The 26,271-nt window shown below is 48.5% G+C and overlaps 1 protein-coding gene across 4 annotated transcripts in view; it reads right to left on the reverse strand.

Moving 5' to 3' along the window:
• Positions 1-26,271, reverse strand: part of FBXW11 (F-box and WD repeat domain containing 11) — a 90,960-nt gene that overhangs the window by 6,397 nt on the left and 58,292 nt on the right. For all 4 annotated transcript variants that reach the window (XM_071569889.1, XM_071569888.1, XM_071569890.1 and 1 more), the window contains 7 exons: positions 17,807-17,993; positions 16,364-16,454; positions 5,054-5,191; positions 4,000-4,118; positions 2,684-2,933; positions 1,151-1,269; positions 106-216 (listed from right to left, as the gene is read on the reverse strand). In XM_071569889.1, the coding sequence (XP_071425990.1) occupies positions 106-216; positions 1,151-1,269; positions 2,684-2,933; positions 4,000-4,118; positions 5,054-5,191; positions 16,364-16,454; positions 17,807-17,993 (1,015 nt within the window). The remainder of the gene's footprint in view (positions 1-105; positions 217-1,150; positions 1,270-2,683; positions 2,934-3,999; positions 4,119-5,053; positions 5,192-16,363; positions 16,455-17,806; positions 17,994-26,271) is intronic.

Below are 26,271 nucleotides of genomic sequence, written 5' to 3' on the forward strand. Positions count from 1 at the left end.
ATCCCACACCAGGAGAGCCCCCTGGCCCAGGGAACACAAGGCTCAAGGGCTTTCAGAACATGGTTTGCTAAAGGAACCACTTTTGGAAACTGCTTCCAAACATACCCATCGTAGGCTCCACTAACAATCCTCTTGTTGTCGAACCTGATGCATCGAACCAGCTCTTCGTGGCCTTCCAATACCCTTAAACAGGCACCACATTCAATGTCCCAGAGCCTGCAGAGAACAGAGGGAGTGTGAGCACTGCAGGTCCGGCCTCACACCCAGGGATTTAAGTGTCCTGCTGACTGGTTTTCTGGGGGACATACCATGTAATCTGCCCACAAAGGCATGAGAACTCTGCATGCCACTCAGAGCAGCCACAGCTCATCAAAATTAGTGGAGTCATTCAAAATTATACAGAAGGAAAGTTAAGATGCATGTTATTCTCGGGAACTTTAACACACTTTTTTCTGTCTGCATAAACAGTTGATTGGAGGTTCGGGAATTTAAAAAAACAGTGAGCAATGTCTTCCCCATGTCTCCAAGCAGAAGATAAGGTGATGGAGCAGTAGGTAAGCATTGGGGGTCACCATTTGTGGGGTAAGGGGGTGCTAATGATGGTCAGAATTGATCAGGCACAGCAGCATCAGAAGGCTGGATCAGAGGCCTTGAACTTGGCTTTCTTTTTAGTTACAGCTTTACCTTTTATCTCCTCTTGTATCCAACATGTCATGACACTATTGGCTTGTCAGTTCAGCTGAGCATACATGGAAACTTTCCACTGGCTACAAGGTATCTCACGTTCTACAGGTGGCTCTCTGCTCCTTAAAGGTGCACTCCAAACTGCTTTCCTTCAAGGATACACTCTGAACTGCTCCATACCCATCTCTTCATCAATTACCTCAGACATTAGAGGATCATAAACACACTCTCACCCCCACAGGTAAGAAGTTCTGTTTAGTTTGAAATAAACCTGTGTCCCACTTTTTCATGGGGCTGTGACATGTTGAGTAAACGTGTGTTAAGGCATCTCACATTGAGGTAAGTTCCATTCATAAATCATCTGCTTCATGGAAACCATGCCAAGGATGTTTAGCACATGCAGCAAGAAAGGTTTTCCCAGGTCAAATGGGCACTGGTAGCCAGGGCCAGCAGCTGGGGCACCCACCTGATGGTGTTGTCCGAGGAGCCGCTGACCACCAGGCGGTCGCGGTACTGCAGGCAGGCGATGCCGCGCTTGTGCCCGTTCAGGGTGCGCACGAACTCGCACGTGCTCGTGCTCCACACCTGGGGAACAGCAGCACAAACACCGCTCTGAGAGCCACACCACACAAGGTTTGCGGGTTTCAACAGAAGCCACCAGGAATTCACATACAGGAGAGCCCCAGAGCATCTTTACAGGCAAAGAGCAGGTCCCTGGCACTCTGGGGACGCAGCAGTGACACCGGGCACTGCCACTGCACAGAGAGCCACTGAGGAGAGCTGGGGGTTGCTATAAAATGTTTCTGGGTGCTATAGACAGCCCCAAATGATCTCACCAATTTGATCACTTGAATCTCGGCAAGTTAAAAAGCATTTTTAAAAGTGGAAGGTACCACTCAGACAAAAACCCTGCAGTTTTTCACCAAAGAATTTACTTTCAAGCTACAACTAAAGAGAAGGCCCAAACTGTGGCCTTTAGAGGTTTGGTGGCTGCTTCTTTCTTAACATTAAAGGATTCCATCAACTTTGCCCATTTTTAATGAACTGTGACTGAAGTTGTAATGTAGAGAGTACCAAGTGGCTCATTCTCCAACACAGAGCAGCAGCATCTCTGGCAGAGAATTGGACATGAAACTGCCAAGATGTTCTTGGCAGTGGATAAGGTTCAGAGAGGCAGGGTGGAAATGCCTGTTATATCAGTACACCCTGGGTAACTAAAGTATTCTGATATGTAGAAGCCTTCAAATACAGCCTCTTCACCTTCAAACAGGGCACAGCCTGGCTGAGCTGCTGGGAAGGCACAGCAAGGAGACTGAGGGGAGACCTCAGTGCAGGGACAACTCCCTCGGGAGGGGCAGAGGAGGGGCAGGCACTGAGCTCTGCTCTGTGGGACCAGGGACAGCACCCAGGGAATGGCTGGAACTGTGTCAGGGCACGGTCAGGTTGGATCTCAGGAAAAGGCTCTTCCCCCAGAGGGTGGTGGGCACTGACCAGGCTCCCCAGGGCAGTGGGCACAGCCCCAAGGCTGCCAGAGCTCCAGGAGTGTTTGGATGATGCTCTGGGGCACAGGGTGTGACTCTTGGGGCTGGTCCTGTGCAGGGCCAGGAGTTGGACTGGATGACCCTTGCAGGTCCCTTCCAGCTCAGCATACTGTGTGATTCTGTGAAAGGCACTGCTGATGAATTTCACACCTGGACAAAACTGCTGAGTGAAATTAAAAACACCAAGTGGAAACAGGCACAAGATGTGCCACCTTTAACAAACCAAACCATTTTGAGAGTAGAGTTCAGACAGAAAATGGGCTCTGCTCAGAAGCTACAACAATATTCAAGCAGAGTTCTCTGCACAAAGACAACAAGGGCCAGCAAAGGGAAGCCAAGTGGGAACAGGAAAGGCCCAGAACTGCTCAGGAAGGCCATGGCTGTTCCAGGCTGAGGATGCTCTGAGGCTCCCCTGGCCCGGTGGCCACACAGGCTGCACTGGAGCTGTTCCCGCTCACCTTGATGGTCCTGTCCCCCGACGCCGACACGATGTACTTGTCGTCGAAGTCGACGACGTTGACGGCGGCGCGGTGCCCCACGAGCACGCGGCGCAGCGTGATGTCCGTGGGGGACGCCATGTCCCACACCGCGATGGACCTGTCCTTGGAGCACGTCACCATCAGCCCGTTGCTGAACCGCAGGTGCAGCACCGCCTCGTTGTGGTGGATCAGCGTGTTCAGAACCTCCCCGGTGTTCACATCCCAGACTCTGTCAAGGAAACAACCACACCCAGGTGAGGGGTGGGGGCTCTGCAGGGCACGGATGTGTACAGTCTGTGTGACCTCTAACAGGGCTCTCTGCCTGTCCAACCCCTGCCAGGCCTCGGGCAAGGCGGGGAGACGGGTCGGGCAAGGCGGGGACGCGGGCCGGGCAAGGCGGGGACGCGGGCCGGGCAAGGCGGGGAGATGGGTCGGGCAAGGCGGGGACGCGGGCCGGGCAAGGCGGGGACGCGGGTGCTGCGAAGTTTTTTGTCACGTCTCACACTCCCAAGCAACAATTAACAGCAGCAAACAATTAGGTCAGGAAATACCTACGCTGGGACCACTGCTCAGAGAATAAGCTGCTTAACAACTCCACAAACTTCCAGGCTGACTAAAGCTTGTATGGTGTATAAATTGAAGGAACAGACAAAAAAAACCACTATCCATATGGGGTTTTCCAGTTTTATACCACTCGGTTTCCTCCCCACCAGTAGCAACTGGGATGCAGCACCCTCTAGGGTTACAGAAGTGTAAAATCACTACTTCATTTACAATATTTGAAGCTCTTTAGGGAGACTGGCATTGGCAGACCAATGCCAGGCACCAGAGGAGACAAGGCCCTTCTACTGAGCAGCACCTGAGTGTCTTCATACTGGGACATCTACTGACCACTGAAATCACAGAAGAGTTTAAACTCACTACCAGCAAACTGCAGTCAGACAAGTGCTCCATATGCACTAAATACCCTGTCAATAACAGTCACAACTACGAGATGTCAGAAGAAATGAATGAAAACTTTGTATACTTGGCCATCAGCCACTCTAAAACCTCAGGAAATACCTTGAATCACTCAGGTCATATTCCTTCAAAATTCTTAAAGCTAAAAGCATTAGACATATTTGGAAAAAAATTTATTTAATGTGATGCTTTGCCACGTATGAATTATGAATATCCTGCTTCTGAAGTAACAGTATCACATTTGTATTAGGGATGTCTTCTAATATTTAAAGATTATTGCCAATATTCCCAGCCCTGATACTCAAATTCCCTTTGTGCAAACACTTAGCACTCACCTTACTGTAGAATCTGAGGATCCAGTTACAATGACTCTTTCATCATATTGCAGACAAAGAACTGAGCCAGTATGTCCCGTTAATACTTTTAAACATTCCAAGCTTGTTTTGTCCCAAATCTGTTGAAAACAAGAAGGATGTAGCTTATTAAGATCAAGAACATGGATCCAAGACTTGATCACTGTCATAACTGCAAGGGAAGGAGGAAAAGAAGACCCCATGAGGAGTGAGTCTGTCCCATCAGTGGGCCTTGACCTTCCTTTTAGCTTCAGGAAGTCCTGATACAAGTTCTGAGATAACAGTGAAATAACCAACCATCATGGAAAGGTCAAATCCCATCTGGCAAAAGGAAATGCCAGAGGTGATGAGTGTGGAAGCAACTGAGGCTGAGGGAGCTGGGGATGTTTAGCCTGGAGAAGAGGAGGCTCAGAGGTGACCTCAGCACTGTCTGGAACTGCCTGAAGGGAAGTTGTGGCCAGCTGGGGGTTGGTCTCTTCTCCCAGGCACTCAGCAATAGGACAAGGGGGCATGATGGGCTCAAGCTCTGCCAGGGGAAATTGAAGTTGGAGATCAGAAAAGAATTCTTTGCAGAGAGAGTGCTCAGGGATTGGAATGGGCTGCCCAGAGAGGGGGTGGATTCCCCATCCCTGGAGGTTTTTAAACTGAGATTGGATGTGGCACTGAGTGCCATGATCTGGTAAAGGGACAGGAGTTGGCCCAAGGGTTGGACTTGATGATCTTGGAGGTCTTTTCCAACCCAACTGATTCTATGATTCTATGAACGTGGCACTGGCAATGCCAACAGTGCCAGGGAAGGACACCCAGACTGGCCCTGTGTTGTGGGAACACCGATTGCACAAGCAGGTCTTTGTGGTGAACAGAACCAATCCCTGGTTCTGGGGGAGTGAGAACTTTGCCAGGCTCCAGCAGACATCCCACCTTCCCAAACCTGCACAGGTAAACACTGACCCACAACGAAACCAAGGCAAGAAACACAGGCTCTGCAAGGCAGAGCTGCCCCTCCCTGCAGGGAAAGGACTAAAGAAGTGCTGACCTTAATGGAGTTGTCTCGTAGGCCACTGATAATCTTCTCATCATCGTACTGCAAGCAGTAGACGCCTTTGCTGTTCTCGGAGCGGCACTGGATGCGCTGCAGGTTGTGCCTCCCGCAGCGCCAGTTGGACTCGATGGTCTGGGCAGGGAGAACCAGGGTTAGTGCCAACATGCAGGAGGCTCCAACACACACAGCCAGCTCTCCACTCAGAAACACACCACCCTCAAATCTGAACTGTGTCAAACTTAAATCTTTTCTCCTCTCCCCCACTAAAAATACACAAACCACAATGAATTAGAATTAGCACTTCTATCATTGGCCATGACCAAGGCTGTGTTTAGTGGAGCAAATTATGGTCAACCAACCTTAATGAGGACTTCCTAAGGATCCACTACAGAGATACAAGCAGTTCCCCCCATATTTATGTGAGTATCTGCCATAAGCAGCAGAGATAAACCAGGAGCTCACACAGTGCCAGGCTCAGTCTCACCTGAGTGACCAACATTACAGAACTGCCGAGTCCAGCTGGGGGGATTTCTTGGACCTTTCCTGCCCCACCCAGCCATATCACTGACTCGCTGCTAACTGTAGCTGCACACCCCAGAAAGAGGTTTTAACACAGAAAAGCCTCCTCTAAGCACCTTAAATCCCAATAAAAATTAAACTGAACAAGAACAATAAGGTTTAAAATAACCCAAGATTGATTTTTCCACCCACTCCCCCTTTAAAATCTGTGGAAGGGTAATTCTCAACAATTTTATTCTGAGATGTTTTAAAGACCTGACATGCCTTAAAAAGCTGCAAACCATTTTACAGCAGAACCAGGAAGATTTTCAGGTTTTAATCATGTTAGACAACCAATGCTGGTTTCAAAGCAATGTGGGATTTTGGCCTGGAAGCTCCTAACAACAACCAGAAGAGAATCTGTGCACAGAACTCCAGGCGAGCACCTGGACAGGCTGGAATGCTTTCACCCTCCAGCAGGGGCAGCAGAACAGGCCTCTCATTTAGCAATTTCCCAGGGATTCTCCCCAAATACTGCATGGAATCCTGGGGAGAAGCTGATGGACTGCCAGTTTGTTTGGACAAGCATATTTATCACCCATATAATCCCAATCCCAATTTTCAAAGCAGTAGCAGGCACCTCTGCAGCTCCTCAAAGACTAAAACCAACTCTCAGGAAAAGACAGAAGTGCAGTGTCACTACAACATGCCAGTTCTAGGAAAACATGTCTGCTTCAAGGCAAAACTAACTTTCCACTTTGTTTTCCATGCATTTGCTCCTTCAGTTTTCTCCCATTATGCAATTTGGAGAGAATTATACACAGTCATAATACAAACCTGATGTACCCCAGGAACTTGTCTAAATCATAAATTCTGAGCTGCTACCAGAGGAGCAGCTGACAAGCCACTCATCCCCTCTCATCCTCTTCCAATTTGCGAGGAACCCAATGAAATTAGGATAACAAGGGGGCTGTCAGTTTGGTGTGGGCTTCCCAGGCCAGGCAGGGCACTGCTGATTGTCACACTGGACTGGGCTCCAACGTGACTGCTCTGGTGCAGCCCTGCAGGGAGCAGCCGGCTCATTATGCTCCTTGCTTGGCATGGGATGGAGCAGAAAGGACGGGCAATTCTCAGGCTTTATCTGAGGATTTATCATCTCTGCTAAGTGGGCAGGACTGCAGCTCATTAACTCCTCTGCTGCTCCAGAGGTGACCCCCAGAAACAGGAGAGGACTGTAAGCCTTAACTGAATGAACCAACTTAATTATGGATCTGAAAAAAATGCAATAGTAACACTGAAGACACAGGAGATAAAGCATCAGAGATCTGAGCTAGCCAATTTAAATAGTTTTAGAAACTATCTGTGCTCAGATATTGAATTCTAAGAAGTCTTAGGGGAGAGGTCCCCAAGCCCTGTTCCTGGAAAGCTCTGCAATGAGCAGTGGCACAAAGCACGTGCCAGAGGAGCTGTGAGAGCCCAAACACTGTGTGAGCACTTTCACCCCTCAGCTCCCCCTGATCACCAACACACTGGAAACAGCACAAATCACAAATGCTGCTGCTCACAGTCCCCCAAAGAGAACAGCAGTGAGAGTTTGCTCGGCAGACACCGGGCACACAGGTTGCCTTAATTCTTATAAATTCACTAGAGGAAGCTCCTTAGCACACCCCCATAACAAAATGCTGGCTGCAAATAAAAGCAGCTGCAGTCCCCTCTGTATCTGTGTGAAGGCAGGTGCACATTTTAATTGTGTGAATAGAGGTCACTTCATGTAAACATCATCGGGGTGGCTACTGTGGGAAAACACTGCCTGTTTGTGGAGAACTTGTAAAATGCCCTTGCACTGCGTAAATCCTCGGCGTGCTGGGAAAGCAGCCACCACAGACAGAGCATCCAGCAGCACTGCAGTGGGACCAGAGTGAAACCAGATGTGCATGTACAGAGAAATAACATTATTTTAGATGACTGAATAGAGCTGAGTGGGTGGGCAACCAGGAGGACCCTGGAGAAGGAACATGGTTAATACAACACTGGCAACCACATGAAAGTTTCTTGCTCTGGGGAGTTTCTGGTTGTTACTCAATAGTGCAATTAGTGACAGTCTCCATCCGCAACCTCCTTCCAAGCAGGTGGGCAGGCAAGTACAAGGGGCCAGGAGGTCACTGTGCTCGTGGGCTCTCACAACCACCAGGGAGCCTCTGATGAAGAGTCCCACTCTTGATTTGCAGGTTTATGGTTCCAAACCTAACACCAATAAATGCAACACCCACTACTGTATTTTCTACAGATACACCCAAAAGCCTCCAAAATAACAGTCTCTGAATCTGAGTTTCACAACTACAAGTAAGATGCTGCAGAACAGTCTCCTTAGTTCAGACTCACAGTTTCTCACACTCTCCTAAAAGCTCACCAGAGCAACAGCAGCAAGTGGCTGACAAATGCTGTACAACCAACAAAATCTGGGCACACAAAGCATAAAGAGCAGCACAAAGCCAAAGCACTGCCCAGCAGGAGAACCACTTGGCAGCTGAAGTGGTGCATAAATTGATATTAAAAAAGAGCATTTAATGAGAAAAGTCCACATAAAAAATAGTCCAAGATGTAGAGGTACAGCCAAGCCTTGACCATGCCAGAATATATTCACTGGGACAAAGATACACAGTGAAAAAAGATGCAATTCATCTGGATTAACAGCTGGAGCATTAACTATACATTGGAAGTGTTAAGGATCATCTACCATGAACAGGGTTTTTACCCATTAGATAATGTACACTGTGTTCAGCTCCTTGGCCAACAACTGCATTTTTATCCTTGTGAATGTTATTGCAGAGTAAGTGGGTTTATCTTAATCCCATCAACCAAGGAGCTTCTGTTCCCTCTGAATACACAACTCTCCTGCAGCACAAATGGGGCAGGAAGAAGAAAAGGAACATGGCCCATTTGTTACGTACACAGGGATTTCTCTGACACATTAGGCAGTTCAAACCCAAGCCTTTGCTCTTCACATGCTTTCTTCAAAAAGAAAAAAAAGAAAATCCCTCCTGACTGTGGCAGAGGAAAGGCAGAAGTAAATGAACTTCTGTCATCACAGTAGAGAGACACTCACTGCCACTGCCCTTGGGAGAGAGGAGCCACGAACTGCAAACCCCCACCACACCCTGCCATGTATTATCCCACTTCTGCACCAGGAGAGGATCAGGTTGGACTTCAGGAAGATTCTTTTCATGGAAAAGGATGTCAAACATTGGAAGGGACTGCCCAGGGAGGTGGTGGAGTCTCCATCCCTGGAGGTGTCCAAGGAATGACTGAAGTGGCGCTCAGTGACAAGGTGGGCATTGGGCACAGGGTGGACTCCATGGGCTGGGACACCTTTTCCAAACTTAATTCTAGGATTTCACCATTAAGGCTACTGCCTTTCCCTATTAATTTTCTCACTCTCTCACACAAAAAGCCTGAACCAACCTGATGAAAGATTCATTAAGGTTGGAAAAGCCCTCTGAGATTGAGTCCTACCATCCCACAGCACTGCCAAGGCCACCACTGCCCCATGCCCCCAAGTGCCACATCCACATGGCTCTGAAATCCCTCCAGGGGTGGGCACTCCACCACTTCCTGGCAGCTGCGCCAGTGCTTGATAAAGAAATTTTCTTCATATCCTAAAAACCCCCTGTGCAACATGAGGCTGTTTCCTCTGGTCCTGTCCCCTGTTGCTTGGGAGAAGAGACCAACACTGTTGTAGACTATCCAGAATTAAAGCCAAGTGAAAGCCCAGCAGAAAACAAAAAGTTACGTGTTACAGGGGAAGAGGCAGTAAACAGTAACAAAGGAAACAAATAAATGGAAATAAATCTAAGAAAAGCTTAACTCAGAACAGCCATCAATTGAGTTTGGCATTTACATCACTTGATGCAAACAGAAGAGTCAAGTAAGAATAAAACCCACCTCTGTGAAGACTAACTGAAGCCAGGTGAACAGAGAAGCAGGGATTCACTAACATGTAAGGAATATTAATTTTATACATATGTATGCAGGTATTTCAAGCTCAGCATGCACTGTTTAATACAAGCACAAGTGCCCACTTTCACATACACAAAAAGGGGAGAAATTTCCAGTAATGGAGAAGTGGGCTTCAGGCTGGATTCAGAAAAATCCCAGGATGCTCAGGCTGTGTTTTGAGGAACAGTCCCAAATCAAAGTGAGGCAAAAAACCAGGAGTGTATTACTGAGAGCTACTCATACCTGCACACTATGTGTGCTTTCAGCTCAGTTTGGGGGACAAGAGCCCTTCCAGGATGCACTCCAAGACCAGAGGAAAAGCCATAAACAGCAAAGTCCAAAAACCTAAACAACTCTAGAACAACAGGAAACAGCAGCTTTTCCTAGCATGTATCTTGGCAGAATCTGAGACCTAAGATCCAAATGTGACAGCCCAGACTGATGGAGTGTGGTCCCCTTCTGCTTGTGACTGATCCAGTTAGGATGGAGCTGCTCAAGCACAACCGTTCCAGCCTCGCTGCAGCTGCTCTGAACCCAACAACAGAGCAGCCTTGCAATGCTGAGGGAGATCAGTCCGGGCAGTGGAAGAGGAGAAGACCTGGAGAAACTGCATTAAAGACCTACTGGCACACAAGGAATCCAGACATTACTCTGGGGAAAGCTGATAGTGTAGTCCTGACCACTGAATCAAACCTGAGGAAAAGACAGTGTGATCTCCAGTGTAGAAATGGTGTTAGACCAGCTTGGGTAAAACAGGTAAAATAGGGCAATACAAAGTGCACTTTCAGACCTGAAGAACAGTCACTCAGCATTAGGACCATCTCAGTGCCAGGTTGTGGCAGTGCCTGCCTGACTGACTGACAGGGGACACAGAAGACACCGATGACTCCCAAGGAAATGAAGTGCAGCTCATCCCATCTCCAGCCTTTGATGTGACTTCAGTTGTTCTGCTTCCCCAGGGAAGGACTAAAACATCCACTCAACTCCTCCTCAGGAGCCCCTGTAACAGGAGGAGGCAGATGGACAAAGCAGATGCTCTCCCTGGAAGGTCTGTCCTCCCCACCAAGCCCCTCTGCAAACACAGCCACAAAGCACAGGAGCCCAGAAGGGATTCCAGGGCAGCACCTGCCAAAGGAACCTCCTTCATCTGTGCAGTGCCATGATCACAGTAACACTGATGGGTCTAGATGGTTTTCTGCTAAAGGGTCCTCATTTCCACCAATTTCCATCAACTAGCACACTTGAGATTGAAATGTCAAGCTTTAACATTGGAGGTGCAACAGTGACATGCACTGACTCTGAATGGACTCCTGGTAACACAAAGCGATGGAGGCAGAAGGACTGGTGTAAGTGCCAGATCTGCAGAGGAAATCTTAAAAGTACAAGCCAACAGAAATGAAAAGAGAGAGCAATTCTCTGAGGCACTTCAGAGACGTGACTGACTATACACAACACCTGACAAAAGTAATGCCACTGAAAAAACACAATTATTGCACCTTTTAGGTTCCATTAGTTCACTCGCAACATCATAAAAATACCAAGTTGCTAGAATCATGGAATATCCTGAGTGGGAAGGGAATGACAAGGATCATCAAATCCAATCCTTGGCCCTGCACAGACACCCCAACAATCCCACCCTGTTCCTCAGAGCATCATCCAAACACTCCTGGAGCTCTGGCAGCCTTGGGGCTGTGCCCACTGCCCTGGGGAGCCTGGTCAGTGCCCACCACCCTCTGGGAGAAGGACCTTTTCCTGAGATCCAACCTGACCCTGCCCTGACACAGCTCCAGCCATTCCCTGGGTGCTTTCCCTGGTCACACAGAGCAGAGATTGGAGCTGCCCCCAGGAGGAGCTGCAGACCCTGGTGAGGTCTCACCTCAGTCTCCTCTTCTCCAGCAGAACACACCAAGTGCCCTCAGCTGCTCCTTGCATGGTCCCTGCAGGCCCTTCCCCATCCTCATGTCCCTCCTTTGGACATTCTCCAACAGCTTCAGATCTTCCTTACACTGTGTCCCCCCCAAACTGCCCCCCCATTGCAGGTGAGGCTGCCCCAGTGCAGAGCAGAGCAGGACAATCCTCTCCCTCTCCCAGCCATGTTGGGCCTGATGTCCCCAGGGCAGGGATGTCCCTCCTGGTCCCAGGGCACTGCTGGTTCATATGTGGCCGACTGGCCACTGACCAGCACCCCCAGGTCCTTCCCCTGGAGCTGCTCTCCAGCCTCTCACATGTGGGACAAAGCAGGTGTGATGTGGGCAAAGTGCCCCAGGAGAGCCAAGCCAGGGACCCACCCCGTGCTGGGGCAGCTGAAAGGGATTTGCCCTGTTCAGAGGGGGAGCAGAAATCTGTGCCAGGCACCACAAGAACTTTGCCCCTGCTGCTCCAAAGCCTCTCCTTTCCTTGGCCAGCTTCAGTTTTAAGAAATGCCTTTTGGAAAGTGCCTGTGAAGTAGAGAATTCAAAGTCTGGCTGAAAAAATTTCTAGGCATGTAATGCTGACCAGATTCTCCCCACACATGCACACAAACCTTCTGCAGCCTCATAATTAGAGCAATACTAAACAAACCCACTTCCCTCAGAAATTATACCCTGCAATTTTCATAAACAACCATCTCCTTGTGCTGGCTGGGACTTAGGGTGGGACCTGATTTCTTTCCCTTTTCAAAGTGTCCCAAGGCTTTAACATTCCAATTCCAGTTCTAAAATCTGAACTTTTTCAGAATTCAGAAGAACACATGGTGTTTATCTGATGATCTGGTACCACATTTTCCTGAAGTCTTCAGAAAAATCACATTTGAATTCTTGTCCTGACTAGGTGGACCTAAGTCTCCATGGAAGCGAGGTGAGGACACTCACCCCGTGCCTAAAGAGAAGGGGAACATTTATGAGATAATTCTTCTCAACTCATCACCAGAAAGATACTTGTGCTAATCCTGAGGGGAAAACAGAATAGTTGGCCAAGCCTCACAAATAATATGGAAAAATTCCAAGGACTTGGGGTTCTGCAATCAGCAGCACTGAACTCCCCAGCCTGGCACCACTGGATGGACACAGCCCCGTGGGAACAGGGCACTCTGCACCAACCAGGTGCTCTCCAGAAACAAGGCCTCACAAACCAAGGTCATCTGCTAGCACAACCCTCAAATCAGGTTTTTCCTTAAAAAAGCTCCTAAAGAACTTTGGCAACTCACCATGTGACTTGGAGATGTTCAGAATGACTGGGCCACCTCTTGTGAAATGAAACCTAATTGAATATTTGGCCTCACAGTGGAGGTGGAGAGTTACCACCTCTTTCCAAGAATTTGCTTTCAGATCTCTAAATGTCTTCTTATTTTTCAATCTGATGCTTTCAGAAGTGACATGATGTTCCTACAATGTTTGGCATTAAATAAACAGATACTGGCACCACTGAATGTTCAGAGGCAAGGGACTCACTCACTGCCTGTATTACCTTGGAGACAGCACCACTTTGTGGCTCCATGACCTTTTGACCCAAAATGCAAACAGAGCCCAAGGGAAAGAACTCCAGTTTGCCATTTCTCATTCCTCACTTTTCCTTCCAACTGTTAATTCAGATTTGAGATTATTTTTCACATTCTGACAGTCAAAGAGCACCTTCTCCTTTGAGTTTCTCTCTGCCCACACCCTTCCAGCCCCACTGCAGGGAACTCATAGCCCTCACCATCAGAAACAACTCAGCAGAATTTGGTTAATCCTTGTGCTCCACAGGTAAAACACCAAATTACAAGACTTCCCTGCTACATCAAATATATTTTACTGTATTAAAAAATCAAGTCCTTTGGACACAAGACAAATGTCTTTTAACAACAAGTATGTAACTCTGTAAATGCCAATACAGCCTTTGGCTCATCACTTGCTCCCCAAACTCCAACCCTTTGACAGAAAAAGGAAGATCTTACTAAAGGTCCAGGCACATATTTGAAGAAAAAACATTTTGGTATTCAGAGACACATAATTCTTCCCCACAGTTAAGATGAAAGCCTTATTTAAGAGCTTCTGCACATGGCTGTGAAATATGAAGGAATGGGAAAAGTATGAAACTTTGGGAGAGCACAGCTTTGGGCTTAAAAACAATGAGAGGAGGAAAAAGTTAAGAACTGCTCCTAAACTTTAAGCCAAATTTCGTCATTATGGTGCTCACCCTCTACATTTTTAAACAGTGCTAAAAGCTTCTTTTGACAGCCCTTCAGGGAGGCAATTTGTGAAAAGTACTTTAAAGGGTGATTTATTTGAAAAATTATAATAGACCTTTGGAAGTGGACAAATTATTGGCCCCTCAACTGTTGGCAGAAAAACTCACTGCAGGTTGGAAACGTGGCAAACAGCAATATTTCAGAGGGCTTGAAGGAAATATGTAAGCAGGGAAAAATCTGCTGTGGCACAATGCCCCTGTCACCTGCCTCCCCTCCAGCTCTGCCACGCTCAAGATCCAGGAATGGGAATCACATTCCCTGTGGAAATGGAGCTCTGGTGACTCTGGAAGTGGCCACCGGTTTTCAAACAGAGACTTCTCCAATCTAGGAGACTGGAGATAAGATAGGGGAGTTCTGAAGCCATTGGAGAATGGCCAAAGGAGGGAAATGAAGATGGGGAAGGGCCTGGAGGGGCAGCGTGTGAGGACACTGAGGGCACTTGGTGTGTTCAGCTGGAGAAGAGGAGACTGAGGGGAGACCTCACTGCAGGTACAACTCCCTCAGGAGGGGCAGAGGAGGGGCAGGCACTGAGCTCTGCTCTGTGGGGACCAGGGACAGCACCCAGGGAATGGCTGGAGCTGTGTCAGGGCAGGGACAGCACCCAGGGAATGGCTGGAGCTGTGTCAGGGCAGGGTCAGGTTGGATCTCAGGAAAAGGCTCTTCCCCCAGAGGGTGGTGGGCACTGACCAGGCTCCCCAGGGCAGTGGGCACAGCCCCAAGGCTGCCAGAGCTCCAGGAGTGTTTGGATGATGCTCTGGGGCACAGGGGGTGACTCTTGGGGATGGGCCTGTGCAGGGCCAGGAGTTGGACTGGATGTTCCTTGCAGGTCCCTTCCAGCTCAGCATATTCTGGGATTCTGTGATTTATTTCCTGCATTCAGGCAAGGAGAGGCTTCACTTTCTTGTGCTCAGATGAGTCCAGAGAAGGAGCCCAGAGCTGACAGGGGCCTGCCAATTCCCTTCCCAAGTGTTCCCAGGCCATGGATGGGGTCCAGGTTACTGCCAACACCTGAAATTCTACCCCAATTGATCAAGAACCACTAACAACTGAAGTTTTTACACAGGTTTATAGACACAAAGCACAGAACTACAGATTTTCCCTGAGCAGTCCTGATTCTGCTTCTCTACTCCTGCCTCTCTCCACCTGAGACACACAGGAGTTCTCAGCATGCCCCAGGAACATTTAACATCCCTAAGGATGGCAGCATTAGACAGAAACTACAGGAACCACATGCAGAAGCAGCTGAATCACCAGGCAGTTTGGCATGGGCAGAATCTATGGCAGCAGTTCCCAGTTCACTCTGCCCTGCAGAGAACACAACTCTGTCTCTTGACACCTTCAAGAAATCCTCCCATCTCCAACAGTAACAACTCCTATACAAATATTCCACTTGTACAAATGAGTTTCAGGAGAGTAACATTAAAAGTGTGAGTTACACTAATGCTGAATTCATTCAGTGTTCTGTGCAAAGGTTTTCATGCTGCTTTTTGGCCATTTTCTTTACAGAACCAGGCCAGAACCAGTGCAGAAAGTGAGAACACATCACAGAAAGAGTTCTTAACCCCAAGGGGTTCTTATGGTTGCAGTATCTCTCATTCCTTACAGGGAGAAGATATCAAATAATAAAGTGTATATCATTCAGCTCATAGGTAAATAATCAAGTTTGGCCATAACTTGTCTCAGCTGCATTTCATGTTTAGCTCTTTATCTTTAAATGTTAATAAATTATGTAGCAAAGTTTATAAAAAGATATTTGAGAAGCACATTTGCCTTCCAGCAGATCCATTTTGCAGCCAGGTTAAGAGTTCTGAATAATTTTGTTTCCTGAGTGCCAAGCAACACAAACTGACATTTGCCATTGCAGAGTGATTCCATGAGTTCACATCTGTCTTCAACACCAAAACACGTGTTCCCCCACTAATGAATTTCAGCCCAATAATTTCACATCCTGAAATAAATCCCTGGCAGTCTGTGGAGTAACTCCAGAGTTACAGAGCAAGACACATTTGCTGCCTGCTGGCAGAACACTGGGATGATCCTGATTTATCAGAAATCCTTTAAAAAGACCAAGCAAGTCCAACTCTGTAAATCCTGAAACAAGATAAGCAGAATTTTCTACCTGAAGTTTCTTTACCATTGATGCACCTGTGGGTTTATCATCACAGGACTGTTTATTGTTCCCATTAAACCACGGGAGAGAGGAAGAATCCCATATGGTGCCCAAAGCTGGATTTGCAAAATCAGTCACTGCTTTACATGTATTAAGTTATATTTCCAATGACTGGTGTTTAAGGCATTAACCCTCAGATCACTTTCTGGGACAGTGTGACCAATATACTGAACACTCAGCAAACATGGAACTGTCTTGCAATAGCATGTCCAAACCCACCTGTTTTAATAAAATCCATAGTTGCAAAAGAGTTCCAAAAGTCTTTAAAAGCAAAAAGGCTGGTGCTAACACTTACAGCCAATGCACATGCTCTGGCAGGAGCTGCTGAGGGCAGTGGTGACACAGACCCACTGCTCCAACGTGCAGGCCCTGTGAGACCCCAGCACAGGCACCACTATTCCTCCTGCAGACACGATCCATGAACACCTACCTCTATATCCTGGATTATCTTTGGGTATAAGGACCTGTAAAACGAATTGGGGGGCCCATCTGTTGGTCTGTTTTTAAACAGGTACTGATCCCTAGAAAGAAACACAAACACAGTTTCAATGTTCCACCAAGGATCCAAAATTTAAAGGAATGCAAAGCCTGCCCAGAACAAACCCTCAGGACATATTCTCACAGGATACCTGGAAGAATTTTTAGTACTGCTGTTACAACTCTTGTGACTTTGCAATTTGACAAGTATTTAAAATGTACAAGACTGAAAAGATAGCAGGTATTTTCCCTGTGGTTTTCCACTCAAGATTCACTGCTCCAAAGGGTTTCCAGGCAGCAGGGTGTCATCCCCCTGCCGTGTACAACACGCCTTGCTTTGCTCAGGCACACCACTAGAGAGCACAGGCAAACAGGTTTCTGAAGCAGAACATCTCCAGCTACTTGGAAAGCACAGAAAAACTCCACTGCCACAAACAGAAAAGGTTTCTCTTTGAGAGGATTCTGCAGCCCAAGCTCCTGTTTTACACAGCAGGCAAAAAAGTTGAACTGGAAATACTTCATCCTGTATCCAAACTAGCGTGGCCAGCAGGCCCAGGGCAGTGACCCTTCCCCTGGACTCTGCCTTGGGGAGGCCACACCTTGAGTGTTGTGTTCAGTTCTGGGCCCCTCAGTTGAGGAAAGAGATTGAGGGGCTGGAGCGGGGCCAGAGAAGAGCAACGAGGCTGGAGAAGGGACTGGAGCACAAGTGCTGTGGGGAAAGGCTGAGGGAGCTGGGGGTGTTCAGCCTGGAGAAGAGGAGGCTCAGAGGTGACCTCAGCACTGTCTGGAACTGCCTGAAGGGAAGTTCTGGCCAGGTGGGGGTTGGTCTCTTCTCCCAGGCACTCAGCAATAGGACAAGGGGGCATGATGGGCTCAAGCTCTGCCAGGGGAAATTGAAGATCAGGAAAAAATTCTTTGCAGAGAGAGTGCTCAGGGATTGGAATGGGCTGCACACAGAGGGGGTGGATTCCCCATCCCTGGAGGTTTTTAAACTGAGCTTGGCCGTGGCACTGAGTGCCATGATCTGGTAAAGGGACTGGAGTTGGACCAAGGGTTGGACTTGATGATCTCGGATGTCTTTTCCAACACAATCCATTCTATGATTTGAGAAAACTCCCTGCAAATGTGCTGTCACCAGTTGTTGGGAGCTGATGGAATTTTTAGTTCTCCCTGCAAAACAGCCATTCCAAATCTGCAGAAAGACTGAAGCAAGTGGTGACAGACACAGGAGCACAAAAGGACAAAGCAGAGCAGAAAGGGGAGCTTGGCCACAGCCACCCCCAGTCCCCAACAGAGATCAGGAGCTCAGCAATACCCACCCACCACAGAGCTCCTTTTTGGCAGAGCTCATTATGAGGGAATTTGGGAGGGTGAATGTAGCTGTGAAGGTACTTACCAACCCCTCCTCTCTGAGAGCCCCTTCCACAGCGGGTCTGTGCGTACCATCCTCTCAATGAGCTTCTTCCACAGCATCCCCTCGGAGATGACCCTCTGCCACTCCTTGCACACCAGCTCTGCTGCACAGAGAGATCTGGCATCCAGGTAGGAGAGGATGTTCTCTGCTATGTGATCTAGGCCTTGCTCTGCAAAGGAATGGAGGCATCCACTCAGGCACTGCACAGAGAACAGTTCAGCAAGCTTTGCAAACCTCCTGAGAAATCCAGTGTCACAACGCCTGATCTCCAGACACAGTTCTCCACTGAGCCTTTTAGGGGCTTTTCAGGGGCTTCAACCCCTGTCATTAAATGAATCACCTGACTGCATCTCATTTTATGAGGTTTTACTGCGTTTTTTGGTGTTTTATTTCTTGGTCCTCTTCGTCATGGGTTACAGTCATTAGGCAGTTGTGGAGAGAAGAGAAGAGCGGAAGAAGAAGGGAAAAGGGACAACTATGTTTACATTAACAACATTTAAACTTCTTGCACAAGAATACTCAAGTTTCAGGACGGACCATATTCAGAGCTACTTTTTCACACAGTTACACACCATGTTAAAACCTATACACAGCATGCAAACTATGTAACATCACACAGCTATAGCTCATTATCAAGTAATACATATTTCCTAAAAATTGCTAGATCTAAACAGTCTTAATGCAACTTATTTTAACTTTATAAAAGAGCTCTTTTGATGTTACTCCGTGGAGTTTCTGCAGTTTCTTTTCTTGTTTCTGCACCAGCTCAAGGTCTCTGGACAAATTCCATCCTTATTTAGCAGCACCTGCAAACTTGCCTTTGGTTTGCCAGCCTGAAAATGTTTGAATCCTAACAAAGCAGAGCTCTGAGGCACTGCAGGGACATGGGAATGACACTGTCACATGTGCCAGCACCAGTGACAAATGCAAGCACACACCACAGTATCTCCAGTTCCACACCTTCCCTGCCCCGCTCTGCCTGTTGGACTGTCCCTTTGGCCCGGAGGGAGGATGAGCACAAGGCATCCCAAGGGCAGCAGGGCCAGTGAGGGGACTCTGACCCTCCACTCTGCTGTCCTGAGACCCCACCTGCAGTGCTGTGCACAGCCCTGGCATCCCCAGCAAAAGCAGGACATGGAACTGGTGGAGCAAGTCCAGAGGAGGCCATGAGGCTGCTGAGGTGACTGGAGCAGCTCCCCTCTGGAGACAGGCTGGGAGAGCTGGGGCTGCCCAGCCTGGAGAGGAGCAGGGGCTGTGGAGACCCCAGAGCCCCTTCCAGTGTCTGAAGGGGCCTTCAAGGAAGTTGGAGAGGGACTCTGCACCAGGAACTGTAGAAGGACAAGGGGGAATGGGTTCACACTGGAACAGAATAGGTTTAGATTGGGTATCAGAAGAAGGAATTCCTCCCTGTGAGGGTGGGCAGGCCCTGGCACAGGTTGAGCAGAGAAGCTGTGGCTGCCCCATCCCTGGAAGTGTCCAAGGCCAGGCTGGACAGGGCTTGGAGCAACCTGGGCTGGTGGGAGGTGTCCCTGCCCATGGCAGAGGGTGGAATGAGATGAGCTTTAAGGTCCCTTCCAACCCAAACCATTCTATGTGGTTCTGTGAACCCAAAATTCAGTGGCTGCAAGCAGCTGAGAGCATTTTGCTACCTCTGGACACAGAATCCTGGACCTTTTGAGCACACAATCCAAAAAGATGGTCATCTCCAAGCACACACCTGACTAAGCAGTTGCAGTAAAACATTAAACTCGTAATTCTTTTGCCATTCCCTCACATGTAACAACAGGTAATTCAGCTTGGCATGACACAGGACTGCACAGGAACAAATACAGACAGAGCAGTGAAAGTGACTTTCTTGCAGAGACTTTCTTGCACCAAACACAGGGGCATCTTTTCTATTTAAGGCCTTTCCAGAATCTGCTGGTGCCAAATGCACTCCTGAATTTTCCTCAGGACTCAGCTGGCAGAGCATGTGCCAGAGACACCGTGCCCTGCAGCCCAGTGTGGGGAGGGGAACCAGTGAGTGCTCTGCTCTGACACCCAAGGCACTTATCCCAGTTCAGGGATCCCTGTCCCTAGATCCACACTTAGTGAAATTATTCCTGAATTACTCACACCAGAAAGTGGGGGGGTTGAGGCTTCTCCTCAGTGAGAGATAAAAACAATCACCAGCAGCAACTTTTAACAACTTCAAGATGAGCAACTCAGACTGAACATTCCACTGAGGATTTATTTGGGAGCCAATGGATGCAACTGGTTCTAGCATGAGAACCAGCTAAGAACCCTCAGGATCAAGCAGGAGTAGAGCAACTCTCAAACCATGAAGGGCAACGGTTCAGCTTCAGCATCCTAAATTCTAGCCCAAAATAAACAGTTTAGCCTCCCACTGATTTTCCAGTGTATGTTAAGCAGCCACATGAACGGATATTACCTTGGCATCTTTTCTGCAGCTGCTGCTCTCCCACCCTCAGGGCACAGAGCTGTGAGTTTGGGCACTGCTGATCAGGGAGCTCAGCAGGGAACCCTGAGAGAACTCCCAGGTAAAGACCTGACGCCAAGGAAGAGCCTTTGGACAGCACTCAGCCCAGGAAGATCCACCTGGGAACTCCAACACTGTCATTTCACCAGCAGCATCAGGGTGGGGGTCACCAACCAGCAGCTACCACAGACCCCCAGAATGGTTTGGGCTGGAAGGGACCTCAAAGCCCATCCCATTCCAGCCCCTGCCACGGGCAGGGACACCTCCCACCAGCCCAGGCTGCTCCAAGCCCACTCTCAGGGGTCTGGGGACACACAGACATTCCCCAGAAAGCTCCCAGGAGCTGTGACCCTCCTGTACCAGGGCAGGGTTGGATTCCCACTTCACAGCCCCCAAACACATCAGTGTTGGGGTCTGGCCCACTGAGACGGGACTGCACAGGGCAATGTGCTGCAATAACTCCCAGTTAACACCTCTCCAGGAGCACTGAGACTGGGCTGGAGCTGGGAGAGGAAAAACCACAACAATCAACAGGATTACTGCAGGTTGCTGCCAGCACAGACCCCTGAGGACACCGACCAGGTGAACACTGCATGTGTTTGTCTCTGCCCAGCCCGTGTCTCCTGCTGAGGGTGCCTGCCTTAAAAACGGGCCTGCAGCTGAGTAACAGGTACACACACAGAAACCACTTCAATGACATACTGCAATAAATGTAAACAGCAACCAAACTTTTCTTGTTCATGTTCCAACCACACTGTCATCAGTCCCACAAAAAGTCACTCCTAAGCCTGTTACTTATTTCAAAGGACCTTCAATTTTGCTTTCCCCAAACTCCCCTGAATAACTTCATTTTCATGAATAACACACGCCAGTTGGCCAAACATGAAAAAAACCTTTCAAACCAGGAGATGACAAGTTTTTCAATTTTCCACTTTATCTCATGACAGCCTAACTTTAGGCTTCACATAGTCCTGGAAAATCAAAGGAGCTACTGTTAATCTTTACAAGAATTAACTAAGTGTGCTCACAGTCCTCCACTGCATGGTATGGTCTTTGTAAAAATGAACAGCAGCAGAAAAGAAAAAGCCAATACCTGCAATTTTATTCATTTATTCATTTCTTCTACAAAATTTAGAGAACTATAAAAGGCTTAAAAGGACAGTGAAAGCTCCTACAATGTAAACTGGGTTTATACGGATTTTTCAGCACCAGTCATAACAACAGATTCAAATAAGTGAAATGTAACAATGTCCAAATAACTGGTGGGTCTCAAATCACCACTTCCAAACCAGCAAATTCTTTCTTAACACCACCATGTCTCAGAGCAGCTTTAGGCTGCCACATCTCCTACATCAGCAGTTTGAGGAAAATATCAGGGCATTTTCAATCCACTGGAAAAGTAGTCAGCCAGCCCACCACCTGCCAGCCCTGCTGGTCAGTAACAGGGCTGAGATTTTAAATGCTGCCTACTTGGGATGTGTTCATCTCACTGTGATGCAATGTGATATGAAACAGTTCTCAAGGTTTTTGAAGAAAATATAATTGCTTCAAGATCACTTTCAAGAGTCAGTTTAACCTCATGCAGCCTTAATTCATTATGGAAGTGGAGAACACGACTGTTAAAATAAACAAACAGGTCTGATGAGTAACCATTGCTGCTTGTGAAGGTTCCAGGTGAGAACAGGGCACACACCATATTCTAACAGAACACACCCAACAGTTATTTTAGACCTCAGTGCCAAAGAGTTCTGTTCAAAAACACAAGAACAACCTATCACAGAATCCCAGAATGGTCCAGGCTGGAAGGGCCCACAGTGGGGCATCTGGTCCCACATCCTGCTCCAGCAGGGCCATCCCAGAGCACATGGCACAGGATTGTGTCCAGACAGCTCTGGAATATCCCCAGGGAGGAGACCCCACACCCTCTCTGGGCTCTGCTCAGAGCTCAGTCACTGCACAGCAAAGAAGTTCTTCCTCCTGTCCAGCTGCAACTCCCTGGCCATCAGTTCCTGCCCGTTCCTCTTGTGCCATTGCTGGGCCCCCCGAGCAGAGTCTGGGCCGTGCTCTGCCCCCTCCCTGCAGGCACTGCCAGCCATGGGGAGGTCCCTCTCAGGGGCTGCTCTGGAGGCTGCCCAGCCCCAGCTCCCTCAGCCTTTGCTGCTGCCAGAGCTGCTCCAGGCCCTTCAGCATCTGCCCAGTCTGCGCTGGCCCCGCTGCAGGAGCTCCCTGGCCCTGCTGTGTGAGGAGCCAGAGCTGGGCACAGCCCTGCAGATGTGCCTGCCAGGGCTGGGCACAGGGGCAGGATCCCCTCCCTGCCCTGCTGCCAGTGCTCTCCCTGATGCCCCCAGGGCACCACTGGCCTCCTTGGCCCCCAGGACACACGGCAGGCACAGCAAGGCTCTCTGTCTCCAACACTGCACTCACAGTAGTTTAGACCTCGCTATATTTTCCCACCACGGAGCACATCACACTGCAAAGAGCAAGGATTTCCTACCTAAAGCACTGCAGTTTCCAGAGCAAACAGTGCAGAGGACACAGCAATTAACCCCTGGGACTGCAAATCCTGTGTGAGCAGAGCACTACACTGAGGTCACTGCACAAAAGGTGTTTCAGGCTCCCATTTCACCACACCATTTTTCTTTCAACAGCCACTATACAGCACCTGACCTGAGCTCACCTTCCCCTCCCTCTCCAGGGGGCTGTCAGTGCACTCACTGTCCTGCACACGTAGCTAAAGGTCTATTAACATTCACCTCACACAGGAATATTTAGTCAGGTCATTGAGTAATAAAGAGACTACAGTGCTAAGAACTGTCAGACTTGATCAATCAGTTCCATCAGGCTACTGTGTTTCATGGTTACTAATTAAATAGAAAACATAACGACTGCAAAATTTGGAATAATTTAGAAGAAACCAGGAATAAACACCAAAGAGTTACAGATAATTTCAGCAGACTCAGAAATTACTGAGAAGTGAGGAGAACACCCTGATGCCACCAGTGTTTCTGCAAAACGTGGCAGAGTGACAAGTGCACCAAGTCTTCGCTTCCAGCTCTTCCAGAGATCCCAGGATGCTGTCCTGGCCCTTCATGTGAAAGGAGAGCACACACATCAAACCAACCTTTCCAGATGACCTGAACTCCCCTTTGTTAGAATTAGAACAGCCCAGCCATGGCTGTGTTCCAGGCCAGGCAGGAGCACACGACCTGCTGCCAACACACAAGTCTGTCACTCTTCAGGTGTCAAACCTCTGCTCCTGCTCTGTAAGATTGCGGGAGACTGAGCACAGGGATGAGGCAAAGCTCATCTCCTGTCTGTCTGTACAGCCAAAGAACAGCTGTCCTTGGCACATGGCCGTCAAAACACTGCTGATGTTTCAAACAGTTCTCAAGGTTTTTCCATAAAATACAATCATTGCAGTGTCACTTTGAAGAGTCAGTTTAAAAACATGAATCCTCAGATATTGAGACGACAAACTAATCCATTCTGCCCAGTGGAGGACACAGGGATCCCTGGTGAAGGCTGGACAGCAGGATTGGTGCTGAACAAGGTGCTGTTCTCATACCCGAGGGGAGAATTTTGCCCAATTGGCACTATTTATTAGCCACCAATCACACTGAACTCCTTGGGTGAGGGAAACTGCAAGGAGCACAAAGCAAACCACAGCTCTGTCCTGATTCCAGCCATGGTCCGAGGAAAGGCTGTGGGAGGGGCAGGGCAGCCAGGCTGGCACAGGAATGTGCTGCTCTCACATTGCTTACAGTTCTGGGCAACTCCTGAAATGTAAAGATGACGAACATGTGAGATGTGAAATGAACAACTGCTAAGGGAGAAAGGGATGGACAAACAGAAGATACTCAGATGATCTGGAAGCAGCTTCAGGGTGACCTGACTGTGGCCTTCCAGTGCCTGAAGGAGCCAACAGGAAAGATGGAGAGAGACTATTTCAAAGGGCCTGGAGTGACAGGACACAGGGAATGGCTTCCACTGCCAGAGGGCAGGGTGAGATGGGATATTAGGAAGGAATTCTTCCCTGTGAGGGTGGGCAGGCCCTGGCACAGGGTGCCCAGAGAAGCTGTGGCTGCCCCATCCCTGGAAGTGTTCAAGGTCAGGTTGGACAGGGCTGGGAGCAACCTGGGCTGGTGGGAGGTGTCCCTGTCCATGGCAGGGGTGGAATGGGACAAGCTTTAAGGTCTTTTCCAACCCAAACCATTCTGGGATTTCATGACATTACTGGATAAAAAAATATTGTAAGAGTTTATCTGTTACTGCCATCACCTGGCAACAAACTAAATAATCACCCTCCCCTGAAGAGGAGATGGATGAGAACTCCAAGGAGCTGCAATACCCACAACCAACCTAAGGCAAAGCCCACACTGCAGAGCATCCTTTCAACCAAACATGTCCATGGTCCTGTGGATTTCTGCTGCTGTTGCTGCTTGTTGCTACTCTCACATACCTGGATTACCTTTCAGAAGACACAGACCAGGTCTGGTTGAGTCACACCTGACATGCCTTTAGAGGCAGCACCACTGCCCACCTGTGTGTCCAGGGCAGCTCAGGGGGTTGGAATTGAGCACAAACACTTCAGAAGTTTCATATCAGCGAATTCTGGTATTAGGAATCTGTGTTGCATTTGAGATCCTTTGTGTCAGTAAGAATGTACACGTCATTTGAGGAGTGCCAGAAGAACTTGACTGAGGTTGCAATTTTGATACCATAAAAAAGTACTTGAAGACAGTCCTGGTGGCAGCCAGGACACAGCAGGGCTTGCTTTCCATCCTGACACTTGTCAGCACAAGGGAAACAGGATTGTTGCAGTCCCTGGTTTTACGATTTCATAGAAAAGAAGGTGGTGTCTGAGTAACACAATGTGTGTTCAGTCACTTATGTTCAACTACCTTTAGTTTTCTTTCTTTATGAAATAGTATTTCTCACACAGGTTTTTCTGAACCTCTCCATAATAAATGCAGCGACCCAGAAGTGATTAAGAAAAATTATACATGACAAAGCAGGAACATGTTAGAGCTGTGCAGTCTTTCACACAACTGCACGGGAAAGGGCAATGACAATCCTCTGAAAAACAGTTATGAAGATCTGGATCCAAAGCCAGACTTTCCTGCTCCAAGTCTGGAAATGCAACCAGAATGACCAAGACACCACCAGCAACCCATCCCCAAGATAAGCCTTCCTTGGAGGGGGCGACGTTCCCATTTCTGGCTGTTGACAGGACAATTTGAAGCAGAAATGAAGAGGCACCCAGAGTCACTAATGCCACTTCCTTGGAGAGGGACAAACCTCACTGTGCCACCAGAAAGCTGGCCCAGCATCCCAAAGCCTCCCCTCCACCCCAGAGCACAGGGGACTGGGTACTACAGCCCTTGGTGTCTTTCTGTGGCAGCTGCAGAACTTGGTACCACCAGGCTAAGACTCAGGTCCTCCTCAAAAGCCCATTTTAAAAAAATCCTGTTACTGTAACCTACATACCAAGTGTTTAGAGACAGGGCTCAAACACCCTTCCCAAGGAGACCACATGTTCAAATACACTGAAGTAGAAGGAAAAATACTTTTCCTCTTAAGGTGACTTCTGTTCCCTACAGGTTAGGAAAGTTCTTCAGAAGATTCAGCCTTGACTATCTGTCTACTGAAGGATGTTTTATGGGAACTATCAGGCCAAGTGCTTGGAGAGACAAACCCCAACTAACAAGTGCACAGCTTCTTTTTATTCATTTAGAATCATGGAACATCCTCAGTGGGAAGGAGTCCAGGAAGACCACCAAAATCCAACCCCTGGCCCTGCACAGACACCCCAACAATCCCACCCTGTCCCTCAGAGCATTATCCAAACACTCCTGCAGCTCTGGCAGCCTTGGGGCTGTGCCCACTGCCCTGGGGAGCCTGGTCAGTGCCCACCACCCTCTGGGGGAAGAACCTTTTCCTGAAATCCAACCTGACCCTGCCCTGACAC

Source organism: Pithys albifrons, chromosome 15 (assembly GCF_047495875.1).
Source record: "Pithys albifrons albifrons isolate INPA30051 chromosome 15, PitAlb_v1, whole genome shotgun sequence".
NCBI classification, from domain to species: domain Eukaryota; kingdom Metazoa; phylum Chordata; class Aves; order Passeriformes; family Thamnophilidae; genus Pithys; species Pithys albifrons.